This window comes from Anolis carolinensis, chromosome 3, assembly GCF_035594765.1.
Source record: "Anolis carolinensis isolate JA03-04 chromosome 3, rAnoCar3.1.pri, whole genome shotgun sequence".
In the NCBI taxonomy this organism is placed as follows: Eukaryota; Metazoa; Chordata; class Lepidosauria; order Squamata; family Dactyloidae; genus Anolis; species Anolis carolinensis.
The window spans coordinates 34,769,760-34,796,856 of record NC_085843.1 but is presented as its reverse complement, the minus strand read 5'-3'; the positions used below and the strand labels follow the sequence as shown (position 1 = coordinate 34,796,856).

The window sequence follows — 27,097 nt, the reverse complement described above, 5'->3', positions numbered from 1 at the left end:
GGCCCCTTGGACTCTTTTCTCAGGCCTTCCACTCTCTCACCATCCTATCCTATCCTATCCTATCCTATCCTATCCTATCCTATCCTATCCTATCCTATCCTTCCTTCCTTCCTTCCTTCCTTCCTTCCTTCCTTCCTTCCTTCCTTCCTTCCTTCCCTCCCTCTTCCCTACCTTACCTTCCTCTCTTTCTTCTTCTGTCCTTCCCTTTTGTCTTGCCTTCCTTCTCTCTTTCCTTCCTCCCCCCCATTCCCTCCCTCCTTCCTTCCTTTCTTCTTTCCTTCCTTCCTTCCTTCCCTCCCTCTTTCTCCCTCCCACACTCTTTCCTTCCCTTCCACTATTTCATCCTTCCTTCCTTCCCTCCTTCCCTCTTTCTCCTTTCTTCCTTCCCTTTGTCTTTCCTTCCTTCTCTCTTCCCTTCTCCTCTTCCACTTTTCCTTCCTTCCATCCTTCTCTTCCTTCCTTACTTCTCTTTTTCCTTCCTCCTTTCCTCCTGGGGGATGTTTAGCTGGAAGAAGAGAAGATAGAAAAGAAACATGAGGACCATATTTCAATATGTGAAAGGGTGTCCTATTGAAGAGGAGAGTGGGGGGGACTGACTTTTTCTGCCCTAGAGACCAGGGCACAAGGGAGCAATGGGTTCAAATGGCAGGGAAAGAGAAAATATGAGGAAGAACTTCCTGGAGAATGGCATTGGCTGCCTGGGAGTGTGGTGGAGTCTCCTTCTCTGGAGGCTTTTCTGCAGAGGCTGTCTATCGTGAGTGCTTTGATCGTACCTTCATGAATGGCACTGGGTTGGACTGGATGGCCCTTGGGGGTCTCTTTCAGCTCTAGGATTCTAGGATTTTATATCAGGAGTAGGCAATAAGGGGTCTAATTAATATCCTTTTTCTCTCCCATCCACCATCTCATCCTGACCAAGGGCAATCCTTTTGGGATCCAAATATTTCCTGACTTTCCTTCACTTTCTGTCTCTGAAAGAGAAGAGGAAGGGGAGGAAAGGGCAGGGAGGGGACTTGGGGTGAAGCTCCCCTCCTGGCCCATCCACCCACCCCATGTGGCCCCCAAGTTAGAAAGTTTGCCCATACCTGCAGTAAGCCATGTACCACTTGGAAAGGCTTCTCTGGACAGCTGCTTAATAAGCAGAGTAGGCCTGACAGCAAAGCAGGCAAAATTATCTGTTCTCATGTACTATATTTAGAAATCTTCAAAGCAACTGCAAATGCCAAATATGATCTAGGCAATATCCAACCTATTTCTTCAACTGATGATTGCATGAAAACCATGGAGTTACTCTAGCCAAAGTCTCCACAAGATATTCTATTGCCAACTGTAATGTCAGTCAAGTAAGGTTACTGATTCTAGGTACTTGATATTCAAAACGACAAATAATATTGGAATGTTAGTGCTGTTGCTAATATTATCATCACTTACCTTTTCCAGGAGATAGCCAATAACCAGGAATCCTTTTCCACCCAGCATTTGCTCTTGCATGGCAACAGAACTCTTAAGAAGTTCCACCAAGAAAGCCAAGAGAGTAGCACTGCATATAAAGTCAAAACATTAATTATAACTAGGCTTTTGTACTGCCTTTCTAAAAGCAGAAACCACTTCAGAACAATTATTCTACAGCTGGGAGGCTATGATTGATATGATTATTTAAATATTTCCATCATGCTCAAAATGCAGAATTGATCTTAGACTTGTTTGTCAAAATTTATCAGCAGTCATTAAAATGCTATGTATAATTAGTGTTGGAAAGACAAACCCTAAATGAATAATTGAATAGGACATCCAAACAAAGAAGTTTGTAAATTTAACATGAAATAATGTGAACAATGTTTAGGTTATTATCTTTATTATCTTCATATGAGTTTTTGAACATACAGTCAGCTTATATTGATATACCTAGCCTATTAACCTCCATCAATTCTTGCACCCCTCACATTTATGTGTTTAAAAATTCAATATGAAAACAAAGAAAATACGGTTTAAGCAGAGATTTCAAAGGAAAGTAGACAGAACATATTAATCAAATCTGCAAATAATCAAATCCACAAAAGTTAAACCTGCAAAAGCAGAAGGTTGGCTGTAGTAGCAAACTACAGTACAAAGGAGGCAAAAGATAAAATACTGTTTTGTTATTGTGGATGAAGGAAGCTTCTGTACATATCTGGAGCAAAACTAACTCAAATAATTTTACCATTTAATTTAGTAAATTTGGGGAACCATATTTCACTGAATCTAGGATGCCATCAATTCCAAGATGCACCATAGACTCAACTGATGACCCCCCTCCCCCGCCCACACATAACACACAAATCTTCTAGCAGGCATCCTCCTATCTCTCAGCTAGCTTTCCCCCTTTCCTTCAGCTAGCTGAAAGATCAGAAGAAAGGCAGCTGAGAGATGGAGGTGGGAGTTGATGCTTGATGGTTCCCCACTTGCAAATCTAGGGAGCCAGTGATTCTTAAGACGCCCCCCCCCCCTTTTTTTAGTCTTGACTGAGATGGTGAGGAGGTGCATCTTAAAATCGGTGAAATCCAGCAATTCAAAACAGCACCCACATGGATTCAATAATATGAGGCAATGTTAATATAGAAGGCCATTTAAAGTTTTAGCTGAAACAAAATGAGTGAATACATGCTCTACTACAGAAGATATACAAGGGCTATCCAAAAAGTACATTATGTTTTGGAATTAAAAATGAACAAAGTATAGGAGAAAACATTTACCATATGCAGTTGAAAGCCACACCCAAATACCACATCTCACGTAGTTGCCATCCAAATCTAGACACTTACCATAGCGATTAAGGAGCTTTGCAACTCCTCCCCCACTAAATTCTGCCACTTGCTTCCTCAACCACTTGTTTCCAACAATGGGGGCGTGGCTGCGCGGTTGTGAGGCTGCGCAGCTGCGGAGAGGGGTGACCGGTTGGTTGAGGACAAGCAGCAGAATTTAGTGGGGGAGGAGTTGCAAAGCTCCTTCATTGCTATGGTAAGTGCCTAGATTTGAATGGTGACTATGTAAGATGTGGTATTTGGTTGTGACTTTCAACTGCATATGGTAAATATTTTTTCCTATACTTTGTTCATTTTTAATTCCAAAACATAATTTACTTTCTGGATAACCCTCGTAGATATTTACACTGACAAATAAAGGAAATGCCAGTTTTGATAGCATTTTTATCTTTAAAATTGTGATTTTATATACTATATATACTCATGTTTAATTCATGTATAACTTAAGGGCACATTTTGGAAGCAAAATTATAGATTTTGATATGAACCATTGATTACTCAAGGGGCATTCCATGGAGTGGGGAAAGCACCACCTAGCTGCTGTTGCCATTTCCAAACCCAGGGCCACAAATGACAACATAGCAAAGTCAGTTAAGGGGATAGTGCTTTTTTTAGGTTCTACCCTGACATACTAAGGACTTGTCTTTCATCTTTAGTCAGAAAAGGGGGTGCTTCCCTTTTTTGATCAGCGTAAGGTTTGTTCCCAGTCAGGGAACAAATGCTTTAACCACTCTGGGTCCCCCTGGGGAGAAGAGCAGTATATAAATTAAATAAACAAATAAATAAATAAGGTACAATAGTCAAAATAACCAGTGGATAAGTAAAGTTTTGGGCTAACTTTTTTTGCCTAAATTTCTAGAATTATACATGAATTTAAAGGGTGTATTATACTAATGGATTTTTAAAAAAATGATCTGAAGCGGTTTTCACAGAGTGTTTCTGTGAGTGGTTTGCACAGAATACAGTCAATAATCTATCTACATTAACCTCGTTTGCAATAATATATCACACCACAGGATATATTTGTTTCAACAGATTTAAACAAAAAAAGTTTTCCTTAATGCTTTAAACATATTACATGCATAGATACAGTTAATAAAAATATTCTATATACTGTTTCCCAGACTGCTTTTGTTTAGTTTTGTGATATTTATTATATTACTGTAATTATACTGTCACAAGGTATGAATATACAAGAAGATAAAGGAATTTCATGTAAAATATGTATTGATATGAAAATTCCCTTGTAATTAACATATCTTCACAATCTATTTGTATGAGTATGAGGTAAAATACTCAGTGCAGTATAAGAAATAAGTTTTAATTATCTAAAAAGGCATTTTGTGATCTGACTTGATGTACTTCATCCAAGACTGTCTGGCTTCAGATCAAAAGTCTCAACTACACACAGTAGCTACAAACATGGGCAATTAAAACACAAAATTATATACTGACCCCTATGAAATTCAAAAGCCACACATGTACTGACAGAAGTGCCAGTTTCCACAGCAAATTCCAGAAATCCTATTTATAACAAGAGCTACACCAGTAAACACTTGTTTTACACAAACACACTTCAAGGCAGATCTGAGCTCTATCAGAATGAAGACAGTGCCAACATTTTCAATGCAACAGATGTCTAAAATGGTAAGGTAAATGGAGGAAGTGCAAATATTGCTTTACATAGACCTCACCTGGAATACTGTGTCCATTTCTGGGCACCACAGTTTAAAAGAGATATTGCTAATGTTGTGACTGCGCCTTCGGGGATTATGGTTGATGGTGATGGGATTCGAAGAGGAAGAAAAAACCCTCATGATGAGGGTTCACTGGAGGAGTTTCGCAGGAAGCGACTTAGAGAGCTATATGGGGGATCTTCTGAGGAAGATTCAGATGGGGAGTTTGGGGAAATGGATGCTGAGGAACAGGTGGTGGCTGGGGAAGTGGGCACTGAATGGGCACAGCCACCGGAGATGTCTGGGGATTTGGGGCCTATGGATACTACTGAACCTGGGGTTTCTGCAGGAGCTGATCCCACTTGGGATGCTTGGAGAAGGGAGGATGGTTCTTTAAGTGTTCATGGGGCTAAGTGTGGACAGGATGATTGGGACTCCGACGAATTGCTAGGTACTCCGGATCCATGAGCTCTAGCTGTGTGGAGTTCGGACTCTGAGTAGATTTGGGACACCTGGTGTTTGGGTATGAGTGTTTGGTCACCCAGGAGGAAGGGGAATAAAATAGGAATGTTTGGCCACTGCACTTTGCGTGTGGCAAGATGTTGCTGAGGCGCCATTGGGATCTCTGTGTTTCCGTGAAGACTGGACTTGGACTGTGATTCGGATGTAAGTTATCTGGGACTGCTCTGCAGCAGAGAGATGGAACTGTGTGGGTTTCCCTGGACTGCATTCTGATTACTATTTCTAGCTGCTGATACCATCTGGCTAGGCTCTCGCTGTGTCTTATCGTGGACCTGGTTTGGATGACTGCACCCTGTTCGGACTTTGGATTGAATTTGACCTGGCTTCTGTCTACGCCCTCTGACTGACGACTACTCCCGGCTTCTGACTACTGGTTTGCCTTTCGGAATTTGCTGCTGCCTCCTGACCTGACCTTGGATTCTCCTGACGACGGCTATTCATCATCCCTTTGAAGCTTCGGCTTTATCTGCACCGTGGAAGCAGTTTACTGCTCTTCTATTTTGTTTGTTTTCAAGCCAGTTTGCTGTTTTTCTTTGAAGCCAAAAGAGGCTTTTGCATTTTCAGTTATACTCTGCAGCTTTTGGAAGGTTTCAAGCCTTCGTTTATTTTGCATATCTTCTTGTCATGGAACCAAGTCCCAGGGCTGAATTTCCAAGCCCTGGACTTGGAGTCATAACATAAATAGTCCTGGAAGCACCTGGCAGAAGAAGATAGAAGAGCCTGGGAACTCGGGGTTGAAAGTGTAAACAATTATAATTGGTAGAGTGTGTGGAAATAGTAGAAATGTGATACAGGGGGTGGGGTTTGATGATGATATTTGCGTGTGGTGTTACGTTGCATCAGAGGTGATAAAAATGATTGTATGTAAACATTAGGTCATTCTCGACTTTTTCCAAAGTCATGTATTCTTCAATAAAGATTGGATTTGAGAGCAGCTATCTTTGATCTGTGTTCAGACTGGTCCTTTGAAGTGAGCCTGACATTTAAGTCGAGAATCCCGTTCTCACCCTCCTGCGGATTCGCAGTGAAGTGATAATGAGTGGAGAAGGCGATCAAAGCCTAAATGGAGCAGAGAGGCCTTTGCCAGGGGCCCGGCCGTTGGGGGAAGAGACGCTGCAAGCCATAGCTTCCTCTACGGGGTACCCCAGGCCGAACGGCGTGACCCAGAGGATTCCCAGAGGAGGAAGAGGCGTCTCTGCGGCTGCAGAAACCAGTTGGGGATCTGGAGGAAGCATGCCGGAGACCGTGGCCCTGCGGTTATCAATCCTGGAAACTAATTTATCCAGGCTGTCGGAAACCGTGGGGAGGTTGGTGCCACTATTGGAAGAGAATCTCCAGAAGGAGCCCACCCGATATGGCGCCGAGAGAGAGCCAAGTAAAGAAGAAGCTTGGAGCCAGAGGGGCCAGCGCGCCTCAACGCAGAGCCCCGTGGCGGCGAGGGGCGAGGGGGATGAGGAATACTGGGATGAGGAGGCCACCAACTCCAACAGGACTTCCAACCCCCCGAATGGGCGTCGGGGTGGAAAGACCACTGGGGCCAGGGATCGGGTCCAGTGGATTGGCGGACGAAGGCGGAGAGGAGCCGGAGATCCAGGAAGAGGAGGAGGATGTGCCGTACGACGAGGGAAGGCGAGGTGCGGGGGCTACAGCGAGGCCCGCATTCGGATGGGTGGAAGGGCCGACAGCAGCGGCAGAATTTTGGGAGGCGCGCGGAACGACCGCCGGAGTGGGGCGCGGCGTGTTCAAAGGGGCCGTCCAAGTAAACCCGATGCAACCCTTCCCCATGCCTCCCAGACAGCATCAACGGGCCGCAGAATGGATGCAAAGGAGGGAAGAGCTCAAACTGGAATACGGAGGGCAATCATCTGAACTGAACTTTTTCCTCATTAGCATCAGAGGATATATGGAAGACAATGCACACACATTCCCCTCTGAAGGAAGCATGGTTCGGGCCATCGGCAACACACTAAAGAGAGGAGCAGCCAGCTGGTATGTGCAACTACATGCCAGACGCGACCCGTGCCTGAGGTCAGTACCCCGCTTCCTCGCCGCACTAGAAAACCGGTTCAGAGACCGGCTAGAGCAATTGAGGGCTCGAGACCAGCTTAAAGGAATAAAGCAGAGGGACAAAACGGTGCCCGAGTACGCAGAGGAATTCCTCCATCTCGCGGAAAGGGTGCCAGAGTGGTCTGAAGTGACCAAAGTGGAGATATTCAAAGAGGGACTACGCCCCGAGGTTTTCAGTTGGGCAGCGCACAGAGACGACCCAGAAACACTCCAGGGCTGGATACAACTAGCGGGGCGCGTCGAATCCACCCTGGCCCAAGTAAAGCGTTTCAGGGGCGGTGGCGGCCAGCAAAGACCGGTGGCGAGGGGTCGAGGAGAAACGAGGAAGCAGGAAAGGCCCGGAGGGAGGCCGGGGATCCCCTTCAAAGGAGATGACAACAAACCCAAGCCGGGATGCTTTGTATGTGGGAAGACGGGCCATCGAGCAGCAGAATGTTGGGCCCGGAAGGGGGAGCCGCCAAAACCCTCAAAGCCCAAGCCAGCAGCCGGGAGACGAGCGGAGGAGGAGGTGCGAGCCCCAGAATCTCCGGAAAGGCTGGTGAGTCGAGACAAACGCATGCTAGTAGTGCCAATCTGCCTATCGGGGCTAGAGAATCAGGCCACCTGCAGGGCATTCGTGGATTGCGGTTGTTCTAGGAACATTATAACTCCGGAATTAGCAGGAGCGCTGAAATGCCAGCAGACGTTGCTTGACTCCCCAATTGCATTTTCGCAGCTAGATGGATCAGTTGCTGCTGGGGAAGTATCTACGAAGGAAATACGGGGGGTCCCATGTAAAATAGGCAAATGGGAAGGAAGAATATCCTTTGTGATAGCCCCTATTGCCACATACCATGTAATACTAGGGATCCCATGGCTCGAACAGGCAAATCCTGAAGTAGATTGGAGAGGAAAGAGCCTAGCATTTAAAGAACAACAAACGCAATGGGAGATAAGCAAAATAGCAGGAGAGGAGGACGAGGGAAATGAAGCAGGGGAAATAGACCCACAGCTATTGCCACCTGAATACAGAGACTTTGTGGATGTTTTCAATCAGAAAGAGGCAAGTAAATTACCTCCCAAGAGGAATATAGAAGTAGAAATTGAAATAACCCCAGGAGCAAACTTACCAAAACCAAAAGTGTATCCCATGTCTGTTCAGGAGAAGGAGGAATTGAGGAAATATATTGATAAGAACCTGGCGCGAGGCTTCATTAAGCCATCCAATTCTCCTCTCGGAGCCCCAGTGTTATTTAGGAGAAAGAAAGACAACTCTCTAAGATTGTGCATTGACTATCGAAATTTAAATGCAATTACTAAGGACAATAAATACCCTATGCCCTTAGTAAAGGATTTAATTACCGTATTGAAGAAAGGGAGCATATTTACTAAACTGGATTTAATTGAAGCATATCATAAATTAAGAATCAAACCCGAGGATACTTGGAAAACTGCATTTTCCTGCGCATTCGGCCATTTTGAATATAAAATTTTGCCATTTGGGTTAAAAAATGGCGGCAGTTGCTTTATGCAGCTTATAAATGAAATACTGCACCCATTGTTGTACCGAGGAGTATTCATATTCCTTGATGACATCTTGATCGTGAGCGAAGATAAAGAAAAGCACGTGGAATTGGTCCGGGAAGTTTTGCAGAGACTAAGGGAAGCAAAGCTGTATGCAAAACTGTCCAAATGTGAATTTAATAAAACTCAAATTGACTTTCTGGGGTATCGGATATCTCCAGAAGGGTTAGCTATGGACCCGTCTAAAGTATCAGACGTAAAAGAATGGGGAGTACCTCAAACAAGGAGGCAATTGCAATCATTTCTGGGGTTTGCAAATTTTTATAGATCGTTCATAAAAGGCTTTGCGCAAATAACCGCACCCCTTACTGAACTTTTAAAAACAAAAGGGAAAGGGGAGACAGCAAAAGTGAAAGCTCCTGGCGCCAAACTGAGTTGGACGCCAGAATGCCAAAAGGCATTTGAAACCCTAAAAGGATGCTTCACAGAAGAACCCGTCCTAAAACACCCCGATATCCTGAGCCCTTTCATAATCCATTGCAATGCTTCAGACTGTGCATACGGGGCAGTACTATTGCAAAAAGATCAAAATGGGAACTTAAAACCTTGTGGATATTTGTCCCGGAAGTTCAGTGAAACTGAAAAATGTTGGCCCATATGGGAAAAAGAAGCATTAGCCATATTAAAAGCCTTAGAATGCTGGCGACACTTCCTCGAAGGGAGCGGAATCCCATTTGAAATTTGGTCTGACCATAAGAACCTCCAGTATTTAAAATCTCCTCGAAAATTGTCCCCCAAACAAATTAGATGGGCACAATACTTCAGCAGGTTCGATTTCCAATTAAAGTTTTTCCAAGGGAAACAGAATGTCTTGGCAGATGCTCTTTCACGCATGCCTCAACACAAAGGCATAACCACAGCAAAAGAGGGAACAGTATTCTCTGATAAACAATGGGGCTTAGCTGTCAGTACAAGAGCGCAGACCCAAAGAGAGAACACTGCTATTATTAAATTCGACGAGGAGAATAGTTGGGGAAAAGAACTGAAACAGTCATACGAAGGAGATCAGTGGATCGCATCCAACGCAGAAAAGGGGGAGCAGAAGGGGGGATTCTGGTTTGTGAACAAGAAACTGTATATCCCAGCAATATTAAGGATTAAGATTTTGCATCGTTTTCACAATAACCAGAGCGCTGGTCATACAGGAATTACAAAAACAACAAAGGCAATAGCAAAACATTGTTGGTGGCCAGGGATGAGGAAGGACATAAAGAATCATGTTGTTCAATGTGATGATTGTGCCAGAAATAAATCGAGAGGAGGGAAGCCAATGGGATTATTACAAACAGTAGCAGAACCTACCAGGCCTTGGGAATGTGTAGCTATGGACTTTGTGGGGGAACTGCCGGTTAGCAAAGGACATCGTTATATTTGGACAGTATTAGACCTGTTTTCCAAACAGGCCCACTTTATAGCACTGACGAAACTACCATCGGCAGAGAAACTAGCTGAATTGTACATAAACCATATTTACAAACTTCATGGATGTCCCAGTAGAGTGGTCAGTGACAGAGGGGTTCAGTTCACAGCAAAATTCTGGGAAAAATTCTTGGAAATGCTAGGAGCAGAAAGGAGTCTAAGTTCTGCTTTTCACCCCATGACAAACGGGGCAGTAGAACGTACTCAACAGACGCTTGGGCAGTTCCTTCGAATGTACTCTAACATGAGACAAAATGACTGGTCTAAGTGGCTGGCTTTCGCAGAACTAGCTTTTAATTCGACTATACATTCCGCAACAAATAAAACTCCCTTTGAAGTAGTTTACGGGTATGAAATACAGCCTCTGCCCCAGTTGCCAAGATGGACAGAGAATGAAGAAACAGGGGCAGGGAAATGGAAAACTCAAATGCTAGAATGCTGGAGTCAAGTGACTGCATCCTTAAAGGAAGCACACAAAAAGTATAAAACATTCGCAGACAGAAAAAGGATGGAAGGCGATAAATTGGAGAAAGGAGATTTAGTGTGGTTAAGTACCCAAAACATCAAATTGGGGCTGCCTTCGAGAAAACTGGGCCCCAAATATATTGGACCATTCAGAATACAGGGTGTTATCAACGAAGTAACTTTCCAGTTGGCATTGCCAAAAAGTTTAGGGAAAATACACCCAGTATTCCATCGCAGCTTACTGAAAAAGTATATGGGTACTTTGGACAAAATGGACACATAGAGTTATTGTTTGATTTATTTCAGAATTGTGATGAAAGAAGCACCGAAGAGGAGGATGGAGAAAAAGAGGGCGCCATGTCATGGAACCAAGTCCCAGGGCTGAATTTCCAAGCCCTGGACTTGGAGTCATAACATAAATAGTCCTGGAAGCACCTGGCAGAAGAAGATAGAAGAGCCTGGGAACTCGGGGTTGAAAGTGTAAACAATTATAATTGGTAGAGTGTGTGGAAATAGTAGAAATGTGATACAGGGGGTGGGGTTTGATGATGATATTTGCGTGTGGTGTTACGTTGCATCAGAGGTGATAAAAATGATTGTATGTAAACATTAGGTCATTCTCGACTTTTTCCAAAGTCATGTATTCTTCAATAAAGATTGGATTTGAGAGCAGCTATCTTTGATCTGCGTTCAGACTGGTCCTTTGAAGTGAGCCTGACATCTTCTTGCAGTCAACTCTATTTGTTCTCCAAAGCTGAATTGAAGCGTCTTTTTAGTTTTTATTGAATGCCAGCATGGGAAAATAGTGTGGCTTGTTTTTGAGTTATTTTTTGTCCAAACTACTCTTGAAACACTGATAAGTGAAGTGTTTCAAGGATACTTTCTGTGTTTATGTTATTTTTTGGCTTATCTTCGGAATAAACTCTGTTTTGTTTGTTAACTGGCGTCTGACTCTTGACAGCTAAGCTGGAAGGTGTCCAGAGGAGGGCAACTAAGGGATTCACAAGTTGAGAACCACTGGTCTAGAGTTTCTTTGCACCAATGGAAAGGTACTGTCACACAAGTGTCCACCATTTCTCCCCTCCCTTTTTGAGTTAGTTACTCTTTTCAAGGAGAATTTTTGAGGAAATCTCAGAACTAAAAAAAACCCTGCTATAGAAGCACAATATATTTTTTGGACACAGTATTAAGCAGAATGCAGAATTTATCATGAATGCAAACTTTGTGATTAAAACATTCTCTGCACACTAAAATAGCACCAAACTATACTTGAATTTTGAATCACGCAAGAACATATTCATTAGTAGCTATGATATTTATCAGAGTGATCTCTTTTGCAATTCCCGGATCTTGAAAACAGTATCAATACAGTCCATGATAAAAATACACTTCAAAGGTACAAGTGAAGTAAAGTGTTGCAATAAAGCAGTCATGAGACTGCTTAGTAACTGGATTGTAAAGTAATGTATTACTTTACACAGTGTTCCAAGAAAATAATGTCTTTGTTTAAACCACTGGTAATGGACTGCAGTTTGTGGATATTTCTAATTCAACTGCTTGTCTTTCCAGTCACCTTTTGGCTTTGCTGTTAAAATGACCAATATTCAGAGGTCCAAAAAACATTCAGAGGTTCTACCCTCTGTTTCTGATGAAGCAGAGTCTATGAATGCTTATGTTCACTAATTCTCCAAGGTGCTCTGGGATTCTATATTTTTATACTTTTTGTAGTATGACTAAATAATTTATTTTGTTAATTCTGGTAGTTGTGCTTTTTAAACATTGCAGAAGAATGCTTTTATTATCTTTTTATACAAGTGATACCCCATTCACAATAAACTGATCAGCATGCAAGCACAAGTCCAAGCTGCCCTCCACAATCACCACTAACACTGAACATCTGCTGAAATAACCACTAGCATGTCACAACTGCCTTAACAATCACAGTCATTTCTATAAGCACACCAGAAGAATTTTGCAATCCACCTAGTTGAATAGGATCTCATCCCTTTTCTAATCTCAGCTCTACATAGTTCGGATCCAGGTTATCTAAAGGATTGCCTTCTCCCATACAATCACCCCTGCACACTGAAGTCCTCTGAGGGGTGTCTACAACAGCCTGCCAGAACCCAACTGTCAACCACCACCCAGATAATCTTTTCATCAGCCGCCCCATGACTATGGAACAATCTGCCAAAAGAACTCTGATAGCTAAATGAGCTGTTGGAATGAATATAAAAGAGTGATGGCATCACAGCAGCGGACATAACAACAAAAGTAAATACCCCACAACCTCGAAAATTGACATCACAACCCCTCATCCATGCCTCTAGGTTGATACAACAAAAAGAAAAGAAAAATAAAGTCCTAATTAGAGGGAGAGGAAAAATTGTTTTTATCCAATTGCTGCCAGTTAGAAGGCTAAGCTCCGCTCACTTGGTCTCCTAGCAACCCACTCAGCCCAGGGGACCCTTTACCTTAACTACCACCAATTCCTTAATACTTTATTTCCCATACCACCATACTTCGCCACAGCAACGCGTGGCCAGGCAAAGCTAGTGTGTGTGTGTGTGTGTGTGTGTGTATATATATATACACACACACACACACACACACACATATATATATATATATAAAGACCTATCTCTTCCAGCAAGCCTACACATACAGTCTTTAAGCATTAATTTTAATGTGTGTCCTTTGTTTAATCTCTATTTTGTGTATTTTAATATGTATTTTATAAGAATATGTTTTAATATGTGCATCTCTAGTGTTTTTGCAATGTTTATGTGTTTTAATTATTCTGTAACCCGCCTCAAGTAATGAGGAGAGGCAGGTAAGAAATAAAATGATGATGATGATGATGACTAATATTTACAGTCCCAATATCTGAAAGGATATTGGGACTGTAATATTTACCATATTCTCTCCCATAAACATGGAATGCTAAATTGTGTACAATGCAATTATAGTGAACCCTTCACATTTGCAGATTTGACTTTTGCAGATTTGGTGATTTACAGACTTGATTTTAAATGTCCTCTCTAGGAAAAACTAGGTCCTCCAGTGGAATATAGTCAGCAACATCCACTTATGCTGTAGGTCCTAACTTTCTGTAGAGGACAACTCTATGGGATTTTTTAGGTCCTCTAATGCTATTCTAAGATCAGTTTTCAGTAGAAATTGATTCAAGAATCATGCTAGAAGACTTGGAAATTATTAAGCAGGTTTTTTAAGGTTAAACATTAGAAATGTCTTTATTCACGGTTTTTCACAGGGGATCTGGGCCCCTAAGCCTCAGGAAATGGGGAGGGCTGACTGTAATCATCAATGGATTAGCTATAGAACCACTATAACCAAGAGAAATAAGCCCCTAACATGATATGATGGCTCTCACTGTAAAAGTATGACAAAAGCTATGACCACACAATTGAATAATAAGACCATAATGGTAATTTATAATCTTCTTAATCAATTAATGTTTGCCACAGTTAAAATCTTATCAGAGGCAGTCCATCAGCAAGGCCAATTGGAAAAAAAAGCATGGTCAATGGGCCTGTGCATGTGCGCAGGCCTTCCAAACGCCCCCGCGGACAGGTGGCTGGGCTTTCCATGTCCGCATGCGCCGGCGTGCGTGCCCTCCAGGGGGCTCCCGCCACATGTATTTTTCAGCCATTTGTTTTTTTGGAGGGCCCAAAATTCGGGCAGGGGCACCAAAATTCTGGTAGCCTACTCCCGAAAATCACCTCAGGACAGCTCTGAATCTTATATCAAGCTATTATACCACTTAGCAATCATAAACATTAAAGGTTGATAGATATATCCACAATGAATACACCTGATTCGTTATTTCTAAGTCACAGTGAATTCTATTTGTGAATTGTATATTATATGGAAATTCCAAGTTGTGTTAAAAATAAGGAATATTCTTTATATTTATTATTATCATTATTATATTTATATTTATACTGTCACAGACAGAACGCCACCAAATAAGGTTCAACACAGTTTATTAAAGTTACAGAACCAAAAATGCCCGTAAGAAACAAAGGGCTAGGCAAACACTTGCCTTCAATGTGAAAAGATACAAAAAGACTCCGCTGATACTAAAAACGGTTCAAAAGATAAACCGGATTAAACAGGAATTTAATCCGGGTTAAATCAAAAATGCTTACTTCAGCCTGGCACTTTAAACAAACAAAAGTTGCTAAACAAAGATTCAATGAAACACAAATAACTGGCAGCAGATTCCTCTCTGCTACTCAAAAGCTACAATTGAGTAACTAAGTTGTTACTCCTCCGTGCAACGAGCGAACTCCGGGTCCAAACACATCAATCAGGGTAGCAGCGGTCAGCAGGGTCCCAATCCAGTCCAAGGTCGAAAGCCAGGTACAGACGTCTTTAGTTCACCAGTTCCACCGATAGCCACAAAAGGGATAGTCCGAGGTCGTAGTCAGTCAGTCAGTCCAGCGTCAATCCAGAGTAGACAATTAATGTCCGTCAAAAAGACGACGGAGGTCCAAGGTATTCAGCAAACGAATCACACCCGTCTTCAGGAATTTCCCCAACAAGAGCCCAAGCGTTCGTCCAGATTACCTTGCCCAACGCAATTAGCCATTGATTCTAAACCCCATTTTATGCCAGTTCATAACTCCTCATCACTATCAGCTGCTATCCTAATTCCAGGTGCCTCATCATCATCATCCTCATCAGAGCTAAAACACCTTTGACTACGCCCCACAGCATCCCCAGCTGTGGATCCCGTTCCATCCCTCCAGCCCGTCCACGGGTCCGATCCTGCAACCCGCCAGTCGCCTCCCATGCTATCATTGCCGGTGACACCCAAATCCTCCCTCACACGAGTCCATTCCATGTCATCCTCCTCTGAGCTAACCATCTCTTCCTTGGTAAAACCCTCAAAGGAGTCTTCGTCTGTTGGTTCTGCAAATAAGTCTCGGAGCCGTTTCCTTTCGCGCTCCTCAAGAGAGTCTGACTCTCCAGGAGTCTTACGACCTCGTCTCCCAGTATCAGAGCCATAAGACTCAACCATAACATATACTCCACTCTTTCTCTCCACAAAGGAGACTCAAAGCAGCTTACATTAAAAACATTTCAATACAAAATCCAAATATATACAAACATTAAAACAGAATTAAACATCAATGGTATTAATTACAAATTAACAGTTAAAATCCTTAAAACTGATTAAAACATATACACCTACAATCACTTTGTAGTTGCATATTTTTTTATTCTGCTCAAATGTGAAAAAACACCTAAAAATAATCTAAAATTCATTTTAAATATAAAACCTTTGAACAAAATGACAAAACATGACATTCAGCTTTTACTCTAAATATAAATCAATTCCATAGGTCAGTTAGTTTATTAAAATGTAAGTATGAAAATAGTTTTCATCTGAGCAGAGATGAAAATCAAGCATATAATTGCTATTGTTAGTATAGTATTATTTAATCAGTTTATACAATGTGTACTATTAATACATCTTCCACATTTGAATAGATCATAGTATGATTACAATTGCATAAACATTTTTTACTGTGGTCATCATTAATTTACATGTTTCTTAACAGTAGAACAAAACAACAAAGAATAAAACAGGAAAGAGATAACACCATGCTTAAAATGTTGACAATGTTTTTGTGGCAGAAGGAAAATAGCTATATAAATTATGGTTATACATGAAATGGCTTCATTTCAGTTGTGGATTAAAACATATTTCTGGGCACTATGCTGTGGCACTACGTAGTATGTATAAAACATCTACCTCGCATGAGTGCACCACCACCCTCACCCCCAAAAGCCATGTTATTTTTTTATTTTATTTAAAGACCGTGATTGAATGATCTTATTTTTGGAATGTGCACATAAAAGAACCTTGGACATAAAAGTTCCTCCTAGCATATTAATACAATAGGAATTCAAAATGAAATTAAAAATAAATTTTCTGGGATTCCGAAGAAATTGCATTATACCATTGAGCTGATAAAATGTATGTTCTGTAAACTATTTCTAGTATCTTGTTCAGCACATCCATATTACAACTATTATTTGCGATAATAAATACAATAGAAATAGAGTGTTTATAAAGGGCTTTTTTAAAAATCCCATACCTTCAATATCAATTATCTTCATAATCTGTCTATCAACAATTTTCCAAAATTTCTTCCCTTATTCACATGACCACCACAATAAAAAAGTAGAAGTCCTTTTCTTAGGGGCTTTTTGTAGCTCAGGGTTATCTACTCTGGCTCTCCAGAATTTCAAACAACAGTTTTTCTCAGGAATTAGATAATTTGTCTGTTTTAAATTTAATAATTTTATTAATGGCTGTGTTTTATGCCCAAGGCACTACACAGGTGCCATTTGTAAGCCACCTTGAGTCCCCCTCAGGGTAGAGAAAGACGGGATATAAATATTGTAAATAAATAAAAACCCTTGTAAGCCACCCCGAGTCCCTTTGGGGAGATGGAGGCGGGGTGTAAAAATAAAGTTGTTGTTTAAGAAGCTCCATTGGCTGCCATTTATTTTCCGAGCCCAATTCAAGGTGCAGGTTATCACCTATAAAGTCCTTAACGGTTCGGGACCCACCTACCTTTGTGACCATATTTCCCCCTATGAACCTACACGGTCTCTCCGTTCATCAGGGGAGGCCCTCCTCTCGATCCTACCACTGTCGCAATCGCGGTTGGTGGGGACGAGGGAGAGGGCCTTCTCCATAGTAGCCACCCGGCTCTGGAACTCTCTCCCCAGGGAGATTAGGCAGGCCCCTACCCTCCTTATTTTTCGGAAGAACCTGGAAACTTGGCTCTTCCAACAGGCTTTTGGCGACTGATTTCCTTAGTTTGAGATTGCCCTGTTTGTCCATTCTATTTTTATAGCATTTTTACTCCTTGCTGTATATCGTCTTTAGGTGTATGCCTCCTCCCGCACCTTAATGGGATAATACTCCCTGATACCTACCTCTTTCCTAATCTGTACTGATACCTACCTCTTTCCTAATCTTTCCTAATCTGTACTGTATAAAACTATTTGCACTTTTCTGGCCCACTACCCTTTTTAGGAGCCAACCCAGGTTTTTATCAAAGTGTGCTTATTGTTTATTGGTATATGTGATTTTATCTGTTTATGATTTGTTTTTATTGCTGAGTTTTATATTGCTTATTGCCTGGGCTTGTCCCCATGTAAGCCGCCCCGAGTCCCCTCGGGGAGATGGGGCGGGGTATAAAAATAAAATTATTATTATTATTAGTCCTGCTGCAGCACCAAAATGATTTTTTATTTGTTTGTAAGCATTTACATTGTAAGCATTGATTTTTTATTTGTTTGTAACCATTGTCTTCTAAAAGAACTCACAGATTCAATATATAGGATTAAAATATCAAATTTACTCCATAAAATTAATTAAGCCACTGTTAAACAAAGCTGAAGTAACATTTGTGAGTAAGTCATCTTCCAAGATGAACATTAAATTCTGTTGGGGGAAAAACTTACCAGGAACTAAACTGCATCGGACTGTTGCAGGGTTCATATTAAACTTGCAAAATTCTGTGCACTGCCATAAAAATTGCTCTCCGTTCTTGCCTATTTTCAATTCCCCTAGATATAAAGGCAAATATAAAGGATACTTCAGCCTATTCCCACATCTTCTCTATACCATGTCCCATCTAATATACAATAGTATGTTTGTAAAGTATAGTAATATACAAACAATACAATGGTAAGTGCACATGTTCATTATTAGTAGTGACACACAAAGTACCTACTGCCCATCCGTGGACAAGTGATCCAATAATCAGTTGTGATTTTATAAGTTTGTAGAGTACTCAGAAAAACTGGGATTCCTACTTTTCTGTGCACTATTAAGCAAACTTACCCTTGTGAAATCAAGGAAGCCAGCAACACAAATGGTAGCTGGCAGCAAGAGAAATCTTATAGGACTCATCTGGAGCTGGATATTCTTGATCATGCTCAGTACAGTTTAATTTCCAAAAATAAGGTCTAGCTAGACCAGGCAACGTCAAATTGCAGCTCTCCAGCTATTTGGGCCTTCACCTCCCAGAAACCCTAGCCAGCTTGTTCAATGGTCAAGAATTCTGGGAGTTGGAGGCTCAAACAACTGGAGGGCCATGGTTTGAAGATGCCTAATTTAGAATGATGCCCTTGTCACTAGCAAGTTCTTTCTGATATTTGTCTTCATTGTTGCATATGTGTATTTTCCTTAAGAAGATGAAAACTTGCCATTGTAAGTTAAGCCTGAATGTATGAAAGAAATGTCAACTCAGCATTACTAAATTCATGGTGGTTCTGGTGTTAGCTTCGTTACAGCACCATGTTCGAACATGAAAGACTTTGAATTAAAGCTCTGACGCTGTTTTAATTGGATTGGTTTATTAAGTTGCTTTAAAGCTTTTTAAAAAGTATAATTCTTTACCAATATTCTACATCAAGTACTTAAATTACATGTGTGAACTAAGTAATGCCTTTCTACCCAACAGCCCTCTCAAGTCTCCCTTAACAGCCAGCACAGCAACTACATCAGGTGAAAAAAGTTTGTTCAGCTGCAAATAAGGGTCAAGGAAGGATCGTGTTTGCAGGTCCTTCCCACCAGCAAATGAGACTGCCACAAGGAATTGCAACAGGACTCTATCTTCTGGCTGACACAGTCACCCTTGCTGCTGGGAAGGGCTAGCAATGTGATCCTCTTCATGCCCTGATCAGCAGGTGATCAGATCTCCTTTGCCCGTACCTCTGAGTTACACATCCATAACTGCAATACAGAATGCCATCCAGTTTAAAGTTTTATTTTGTTTTAACCTGTTGTGACAAAATATGAATCTCATCATGTGAGAAAAGATGAATAAACAAATGTTTGTGGCATAACTAGATTTTTGTCCAAATGTATATGTTATGTAATGTATCTGTCTTCAAGTCACTAGGTAATATTATCTAGGCAATACTGTGAGGATTTGATTAATTGAGTAAATATAAAGTTCTTTATGGAAATAACCTTCATTGAAGAAAAAAATATCAAATGGTTTCTTATGGCCTTAAGCAATATTGTTAATGGATGACACCCACCTAACCAAGAGCACATTAGTGGTTAAACTTTTCTGCAAATATATATTCAATCAGGTTAGAATCTAATACTAGCTCATTAGACCAGCATACATGCAACACGACTATTTGTCAAAAACTTTATTATGCATGTGGAATTTTCTAATGAAGCTTTCTAAGCTTCCTGGCATTTAGAATGAGGAATATATTTTTACATATCCAGTTATATGATCTTCCACATATTTTAGAGAAAAAGACAGCTATATTGGAAATGAAAGAAAAATAATTTTAAGAAATGGAAGTTTACAACATGGTTTAAAAGGCTGAAACCAGTATTTTTCTCTAATACAGGGTTTTTCTCAAACCTTTTCAGCCACGGAGCCCTTTTGGAAGGAAAAGTTTATCATGGAGCCCCAAGAAATATTTATATATTATATTGTATATTATATATAATGTATATACATAGGGCATGGGCTGGGCCAGTGGCAGATGGATGAAGAGTGTTTGTGTAAACTAACCCACACAGTAGGAGCCCCTGGTGGGGCAAAAGGTGAAACCCTTGTGCCTGCAGGACTGAAGACCGACAGGTTGGCAGTTTGAATCCGAATCCGGAGAGAACACAGATAAGCACCCTCTGTCAGCTCCAGCTCCCCATGCAGGGACATGAGAGAGGCCTCCCATGCAGATGGCCAGTTCTCTCACACCAGAAGAGACTTGCAGTTTCTCAAGTCGCTCCTGACATAGAAAAAAAATCACACAATGCAAAACTAAAAAGGAAAGAAAGAGCAATACAATATTTATAACGCAGAACCATTTTAACCAATGAAAACTTTACAGTCTTTCAGTGGAAGACCACCGGGGTCATCCAGTCCAACCCACTTCTGCACCCAGCACTATCCAAGAGAGCCAAAGAACATCAGCACCAGCAAGCTTGAAGGAAAACACAGTGTTTGTCTACTGCAGGCTGCCTTTGACCTCAGCTCCTGGTGACTGGCTCCTTGCAGACTCAGGCCCTGACTGCCTGGCTGAAGCAAGGCCCAACAGAAACACCTGCTGCCTCCAGGGGCTGGGGCATAAGAGGAGGATACCAGTGGGGGCCCAGTTACCCAGCAAATTCCAAGAGAGCCACAGAAAATCTTAAGATCATAAGGGAGGGGGGGTGAGGCAGAGCGGGGCAGCCAGCATAGTAGTGTTTATCTAGATGCTGTTTTTATGTTTTAATATCTTAATGTTAATGTTTTTAAACTGTATTTATATGTTGATTGTTTCTATTGATTTATTGTTATGTTTTATTTGCTTTGTATAATGAGGCACTGAATTTTTGCCTAGATGTATGTTGTATGCCTCTCTGAGTCCCTTATGGGGTGAGAACAGCGGGATAGAAATGAAGTTAATAATAATAATAATAATAATAATAATAATAATAATTCTGCCATTCAGGAAAAGCATAATCAAAGAACTGCCAACAGATGGTCATCCAGCCTTTGTAACAACAACAACAACAACAACAACAGAAGAGCTTGGGCTCCTACAACCATGGCAGCCCCAAAGAAAATCGACTGGAAAACCAAAGTGGAAGGTCAGGCTAGAGTTGAAAATCAAGAAACTTAGATCAGATGCAAGTAACCTGAAAATATGAAAGAGAAGAAACTGAAGAATGACAAAAATCAAGCAATACCTGATCAGAAATTACTGGCTGAACACCAGGAAAATTGAAGAAGCTCTGGAAATCGTGAAAGAACAAATTACAGCGGCAGCTAGAAAAATTGAAAGATATGAAGCCAGAATCATCCAGTACAGACAAAATCAATTATTTCAATCAGAACAAAGATGGTTCTACCAGAGCTTGAACCAAACAACAGACACAGTAACCATAAAGCCAGAGAAAACAACAACGAAGTTCTGGAAAGAACTTTGGGAAAACAATAAGAACTACAACAAAAACGCTGGGTGGATAAAGGAGTTTGAAGGAAAATTCCCACAGAACAAAATGGAACAGATGGAAATAACAACTGAAATGATCAGCAAACGAGCACAAAAAGTCAAAAATTGGACATTGCCTGGTAGTGATCAACTTCATGGATTTTGGCTCAAACATCTGATTAATTTACATGGAAAAATGGCCCAACAATTCAATGAGATGCTGCAGAAAGGAAATATCAGTGAATGGCTAACAACTGGAAGAACATACCTGATACAAAAGGATCCAGCAAAAGGAGCAGCACCAGGAAACTACAGGCCAATAACATGTCTGCCCATTATGTTTAAACTACTGACTGGCATCATAGCTGACAGAATTCAAGACTATCTTGAAGTAAAAAAACATCTTGCCAGATGAACAGAAAGGCAACAAATGGAAAAGTAGGGGCACAAAAGACCAGTTATTGATTGACAAAATGATTCTGGAGAACTGTAAAAGCAGAAAAGCTAATCTTCACATTACATGGATTGACTACAAAAAGGCCTTTGACTCACTCCCACACAGCTGGATCTTCAAGTGCCTGGACGCCATCGGGATTTGTAAAAACGTTGGCACCTTTATTGAAAACATGATGGAGCACTGGAAAACTGAGCTGTTTGTTGGAAATGAAAGCTATGGACTTGTCAATATCAGAAGAGGAATTTTCCAGGGAGATTCACTGTCCCCTCTGCTTTTCATTATTGCCATGATCCCTCTGTCAACAATCTTACAAAAAAGAAATCTCGGATATCAAACATCTAAGAAATCTCACAAAATTTCACATCTGATGTACATGGATGACCTGAAGCTGTATGGGAAAACGGAAACTGAAATCCAGTCTCTGACTAACACTATCTGAATTTTTAGTACTGATATCAGCATGGAGTTTGGTTTGGACAAAAGTTTGACAGTGGCATTGAAGAAGGGAAAAATCATTGAAAGTGAGGGCATAAATATGCCTAATGGCCAAACGATAAAGTGTCACCAGCCAGAGGCCTATAAATATCTGGGCATATTACAGCTGGACAACATCAAGCATGAACATGTGAAAACTGTGGTCAGCAAAGAATACACATAAAGGGTCAGAAAAATTCTCAAAAGCAAGCTCAATGGAGGCAACACCGTCAAGGCCATAAACACCTAGGCCATACCTATCATAAGATATACTGCTGGCATTATAATTTGGACACAGGCAGGACTGGACAATTTGGACAGAAAAACAAGAAAACTCATGACCATTCATCATTCACTGCACCCTCGCAATGATGTTGACCGGCTATATCTGCCTAGAAGATCAGGGGGCAGAGGACTCTTACAAGTAAAACAAGCAGTCAAAGAAGAAGAACATGCCCTGGCAGAATATGTCAAGCAAAGTGAAGAACCTGCTTTGATTGAAGTCAAAAATCAGAAACTCCTCAAAGCACAGCAGACAAAAAACCAGTACAAGAAAACTGCACTACAAACTAGAGCTGACAGCTGGCACAACAAAACATTGCATGGAAAGTTCCTTGCAGACTCTGCAAGGAAACTGACGAAACCATTGATCATATCCTCAGCTGCTGTAAGAAAATCGCACAGACAGACTACAAACAGAGGCACAACTATGTGGCCCAAATGATTCATTGGAACTTATGCCTCAAGTACCATCTCCCAGCAGCAAAGAACTGGTGGGATCACAAACCTGCAAAAGTATTGGAAAATGAGCACGCAAAGATACTGTGGGACTTCCGAATCCAGACTGACAAAGTTCTGGAACACAACACACCAGACATCACAGTTGTGGAAAAGAAAAAGGTTTGGATCATTGATGTTGCCATCCCAGGTGACAGTCGCACTGACGAAAAACAACAGGAAAAACTCAGCTGCTATCAGGACCTCAAGATTGAACTTCAAAGACTCTGGCAGAAACCAGTACAGGTGGTCCCGGTGGTGATGGGCACACTGGGTGCTGTGCCAAAAGATCTCAACTGGCATTTGGAAACAATAGATAGTGGCAAAATTACGATCTGTCAACTGCAAAAGGCCACCCTACTGGGATCTGCACGCATCATCCGAAAATACATCACACAGTCCTAGACACTTGGGAAGTGTTCGACTTGTGATTTTGTGAAACGAAATCCAGCATATCTATCTTGTTTGCTGTGTCATATAATAAAATAATAATAACAACAACAACAGCAGCAGCAGCAGAAACCCCAGAGGCCATCCAATCCAACCTCCTCCCAGCATGCAGGAAAAACGCAATCAAAGTACCCCCTGAGTGGTGGGAGGGAAATAGGGTTTTGGAAGCAAAAAATGCGGGGGGGGGGGGGGGGGGTCTGGATGTCAAGGAAATGAGTCTAGGCAGCAAGGAGGGTAGAGAGAAAGGTTTGCCACTGCTGTTATTATTTCTGACAGCTCAAAAACTTTAATTCTCCTGCTCAGGAAGAGGAAAGAGGAGGAGGCGGGAAGCAACATGGCTCCATGGAACTCCAAGGTCCCATATTTCTTTAGGTGGAGATGAGAAATTGATCAAGTTATCTGAACAATGTTTTTGGAGTGATCCAATCCAAATAAAGCTAAACTTTAGCCTGTTATATACTATCCTTAGATTTCCTATACATACGTAAACACTACATTTCCTAGGGAAAAGTTAGTCATCCTACCCAATGACAAAAACAATCACAGTGGCCAGTGCTCCACATGCAGGCACATATCATTTTTATTGTCATTGCAGATGACAAATTCACTACCTCCATCATGAAAATCCCACCACATTCCTAAGACATTGCTGCTGTGCTCCTCCCATGTGCACACAAAATGGGACCACATAGTGACTGGGGTGGCTGGCAAATTCTTTGGCTATGATCCCACAGCTGGATGTACAATGAAAATCTTATCCAACAGGACTTCATCACCCTGAAGGTCCTGGTGGATTCCCTGTTGTTGTGCAATCAGCTAGGGATGCCACTGGATACTTTTCTCCAGTCACTTCATGGCAAAAAGCCACAGGAGAAAGACTAGTCTACAACAGAGGAGGGGAGAGAAGGAGCAGAGTTGCTTTTTTGTGAAACTTTATACTCCACCTCTCAAAACATGAGATTTCAGCCAATATGTTTCATATTTTATATTACCTTCAAACAACTTTAATAAAGGATATGTCACTCAATACCTTGGTTGCAAACTACATAATTAGGCATGAATTGGTTATAATTAGTTCCTTCTTTCAATAGTGAAGTTAAAAAAGAATAATGTTCTAGATTTATTCATCATTCAAGTACTGGCTTATGTTGTGCTCCATGTAGTTCCATTCAAATGTGTTTTTTACAGCTTTACAACACAGTAATTAAAAGTAAATAATATTTGAGAGAGAGCAAAGTGAACTGGTACTTTAATTCTGCAGCTCTAATGGTTACAATCCACTTAAGCCACTTAGAACTGCAACCAATTATTTCTAAAAGTAACTTTTAAAACTCTGGTTCCTCCATAAACAGATGCTGTAGTCTGTACATATTGTAGTTAGGAGAATGTTATAGACAAAGTCCAAATGAGATCTGTGACACAATATGCTGTTTAATCAAAGTGCTTAATCTCGTTGGTAAAAACAAGTATTTGAGAAAAGAATAGCTTTAAGATAGCAAACAATTATGATAATGCTTTCATAATTCTTATATTTACTACATTTACTTGATGTTATGTTGTTACAAAAATATGAAGTATCCCTTGCTGCATTACGTGTTTATTTCAGTTACTAGATGTGCAGACTATAAAGAAAACTATCAGGACTAAACAAAAATATTTCAGCAGGTGAACCATAAATCCCAACTGGGGTAGTAACAAATACCCACTCTTTCATGAGACCTTGAAATACGCAACCTAATTGAGCTAAAAGAATTTGATTATTATTCCCTTGTCTTTAGAGTTACATCAAATAAATCAAACTCCATAGGAAGAAAAGTGTTGCTGGAATGTGATCACTATCTATAATGTTCATAGGCAGCACAAATGAAGAACATCAAACAGAACAAAACCAAAACTCTAGAATCCAGTTTGAGAACAAGTGAAATAATTTTCTCCGGGTCTTTTTGATTTTTAACACTTTGGAGGACACCACCTTTCATACTGATTTACACTAGTGTGATATACAATGACACTAATTCAATGTAATAAAAACAGTATACATATTTACATAGTTCATCTTATCAAAAATAAAACTATTTGTGTGTATGTTCATTTGTCTCAGTCTACCAGAGTAGACCCACTAACCACATAAGGCAATTCAAACTACATTATCTGACAGTATAGATCCAGTCATAGATATAAGACCATGGTTAAAAGTTAGTGTTCTCTCTGGCAGTGTACATGTGGCTGAATACTGAAAGCTGTAAGTAGGCCTTCAAAATAAGAACTTTTCTGCTTCAGTTTGAGATACTGAAATGTACAAAAATACATCAACAGAAATTATTTAAAAATTTAAAACACCACAAAAGCACAGAAAAATCAGTAATCAACCTCAAATCATAGAACATCCTGTAGACACAACAACAAAACTCTTTAATTTAGAATGGAATGTTATCATGAATGGAGGAAAATAATGTTCTTGGACAACAAACTACAAAGCCTACATCCAACAACAAAAACCCTATCACATACTTCTGAAGAATTATGGATAACTCTTAAGTGTACCACACTTTTAAAAATGCATATGCTGTGGTTGAACATCAAGGCTATCAAATGTTAATGTTTACCACACAAAAAAAATAACATTTACCACATATTCTCAAGACCAGTTACTTATAAATCTGATTCTAGTTTACAGTTAAAAGATTTGCTAGTCAATATGATAAATGTCCAAAATAAGTCATGATGTCAGTTTTTGCCATTTACAGGGTACTTCAGGAAAGATCTGTATATTATTTCCATCCATAAATAATGTTATTCTATTTTAATAACATGGAAATAGATTACTTTTATTACATAAATGTTTTGTATTCAACATCTTGGTTAGCTGGATATATTTTTATTATTTAGCCCATTTTCATCCCTACGTCCACTCTGTGTTCCAAACCTCACAAATCACAACACAAATGATATAGGGAAAGCTGGTGAGGACAGTAAGAGCCCTTCCAGACAGGCCATATATCCCAGAATCTGATCCCAGGTTTTCTGTTTATCCCAGATTATCTGGCAGGAGGGACTCATATAATCCAGTTTAAAGCAAAAAAATCTAGGATCAGATCCTGAAATATAGGGCCTGTCTGGAAGGGCCCTAAGATGAGTGCAAAGCATAGGAACTTTGATTTAACCTCAATTAAGCACAATTTATCCAAGAGGATCTGTGTGCTGATACAACGTGACAAAACAAACTTACCAGACTGTTGTTTCCACTTGACTATCATGTAATTGCCGATTATCTAACTGAGCAAAGAGAGGGAAAAGAACTTGGATTCCTCCTATTGAATGAATTGCACTGTGGATTGAATGAGTCACAATTGCTTTCACATCCTGTATTTAAGAAAAGAAAAGAAACTTTATTCCATGTTCATTTGATGTCTATGTTGCTACTATTT

General features: G+C 40.7%; 1 protein-coding gene across 1 annotated transcript in view; it reads right to left on the bottom strand.

Annotated features, from left to right (window-relative positions):
• LOC134297377 (neurobeachin-like) overlaps window positions 1–27,097 on the bottom strand; it is a 90,873-nt gene that overhangs the window by 38,858 nt on the left and 24,918 nt on the right. The window contains exons 9-10 of the mRNA XM_062974716.1: window positions 26,899–27,032; window positions 1,432–1,540 (exon numbers count right to left, since the gene is read on the bottom strand). Coding sequence (XP_062830786.1) covers window positions 1,432–1,540; window positions 26,899–27,032 — 243 coding nt within the window. The remainder of the gene's footprint in view (window positions 1–1,431; window positions 1,541–26,898; window positions 27,033–27,097) is intronic.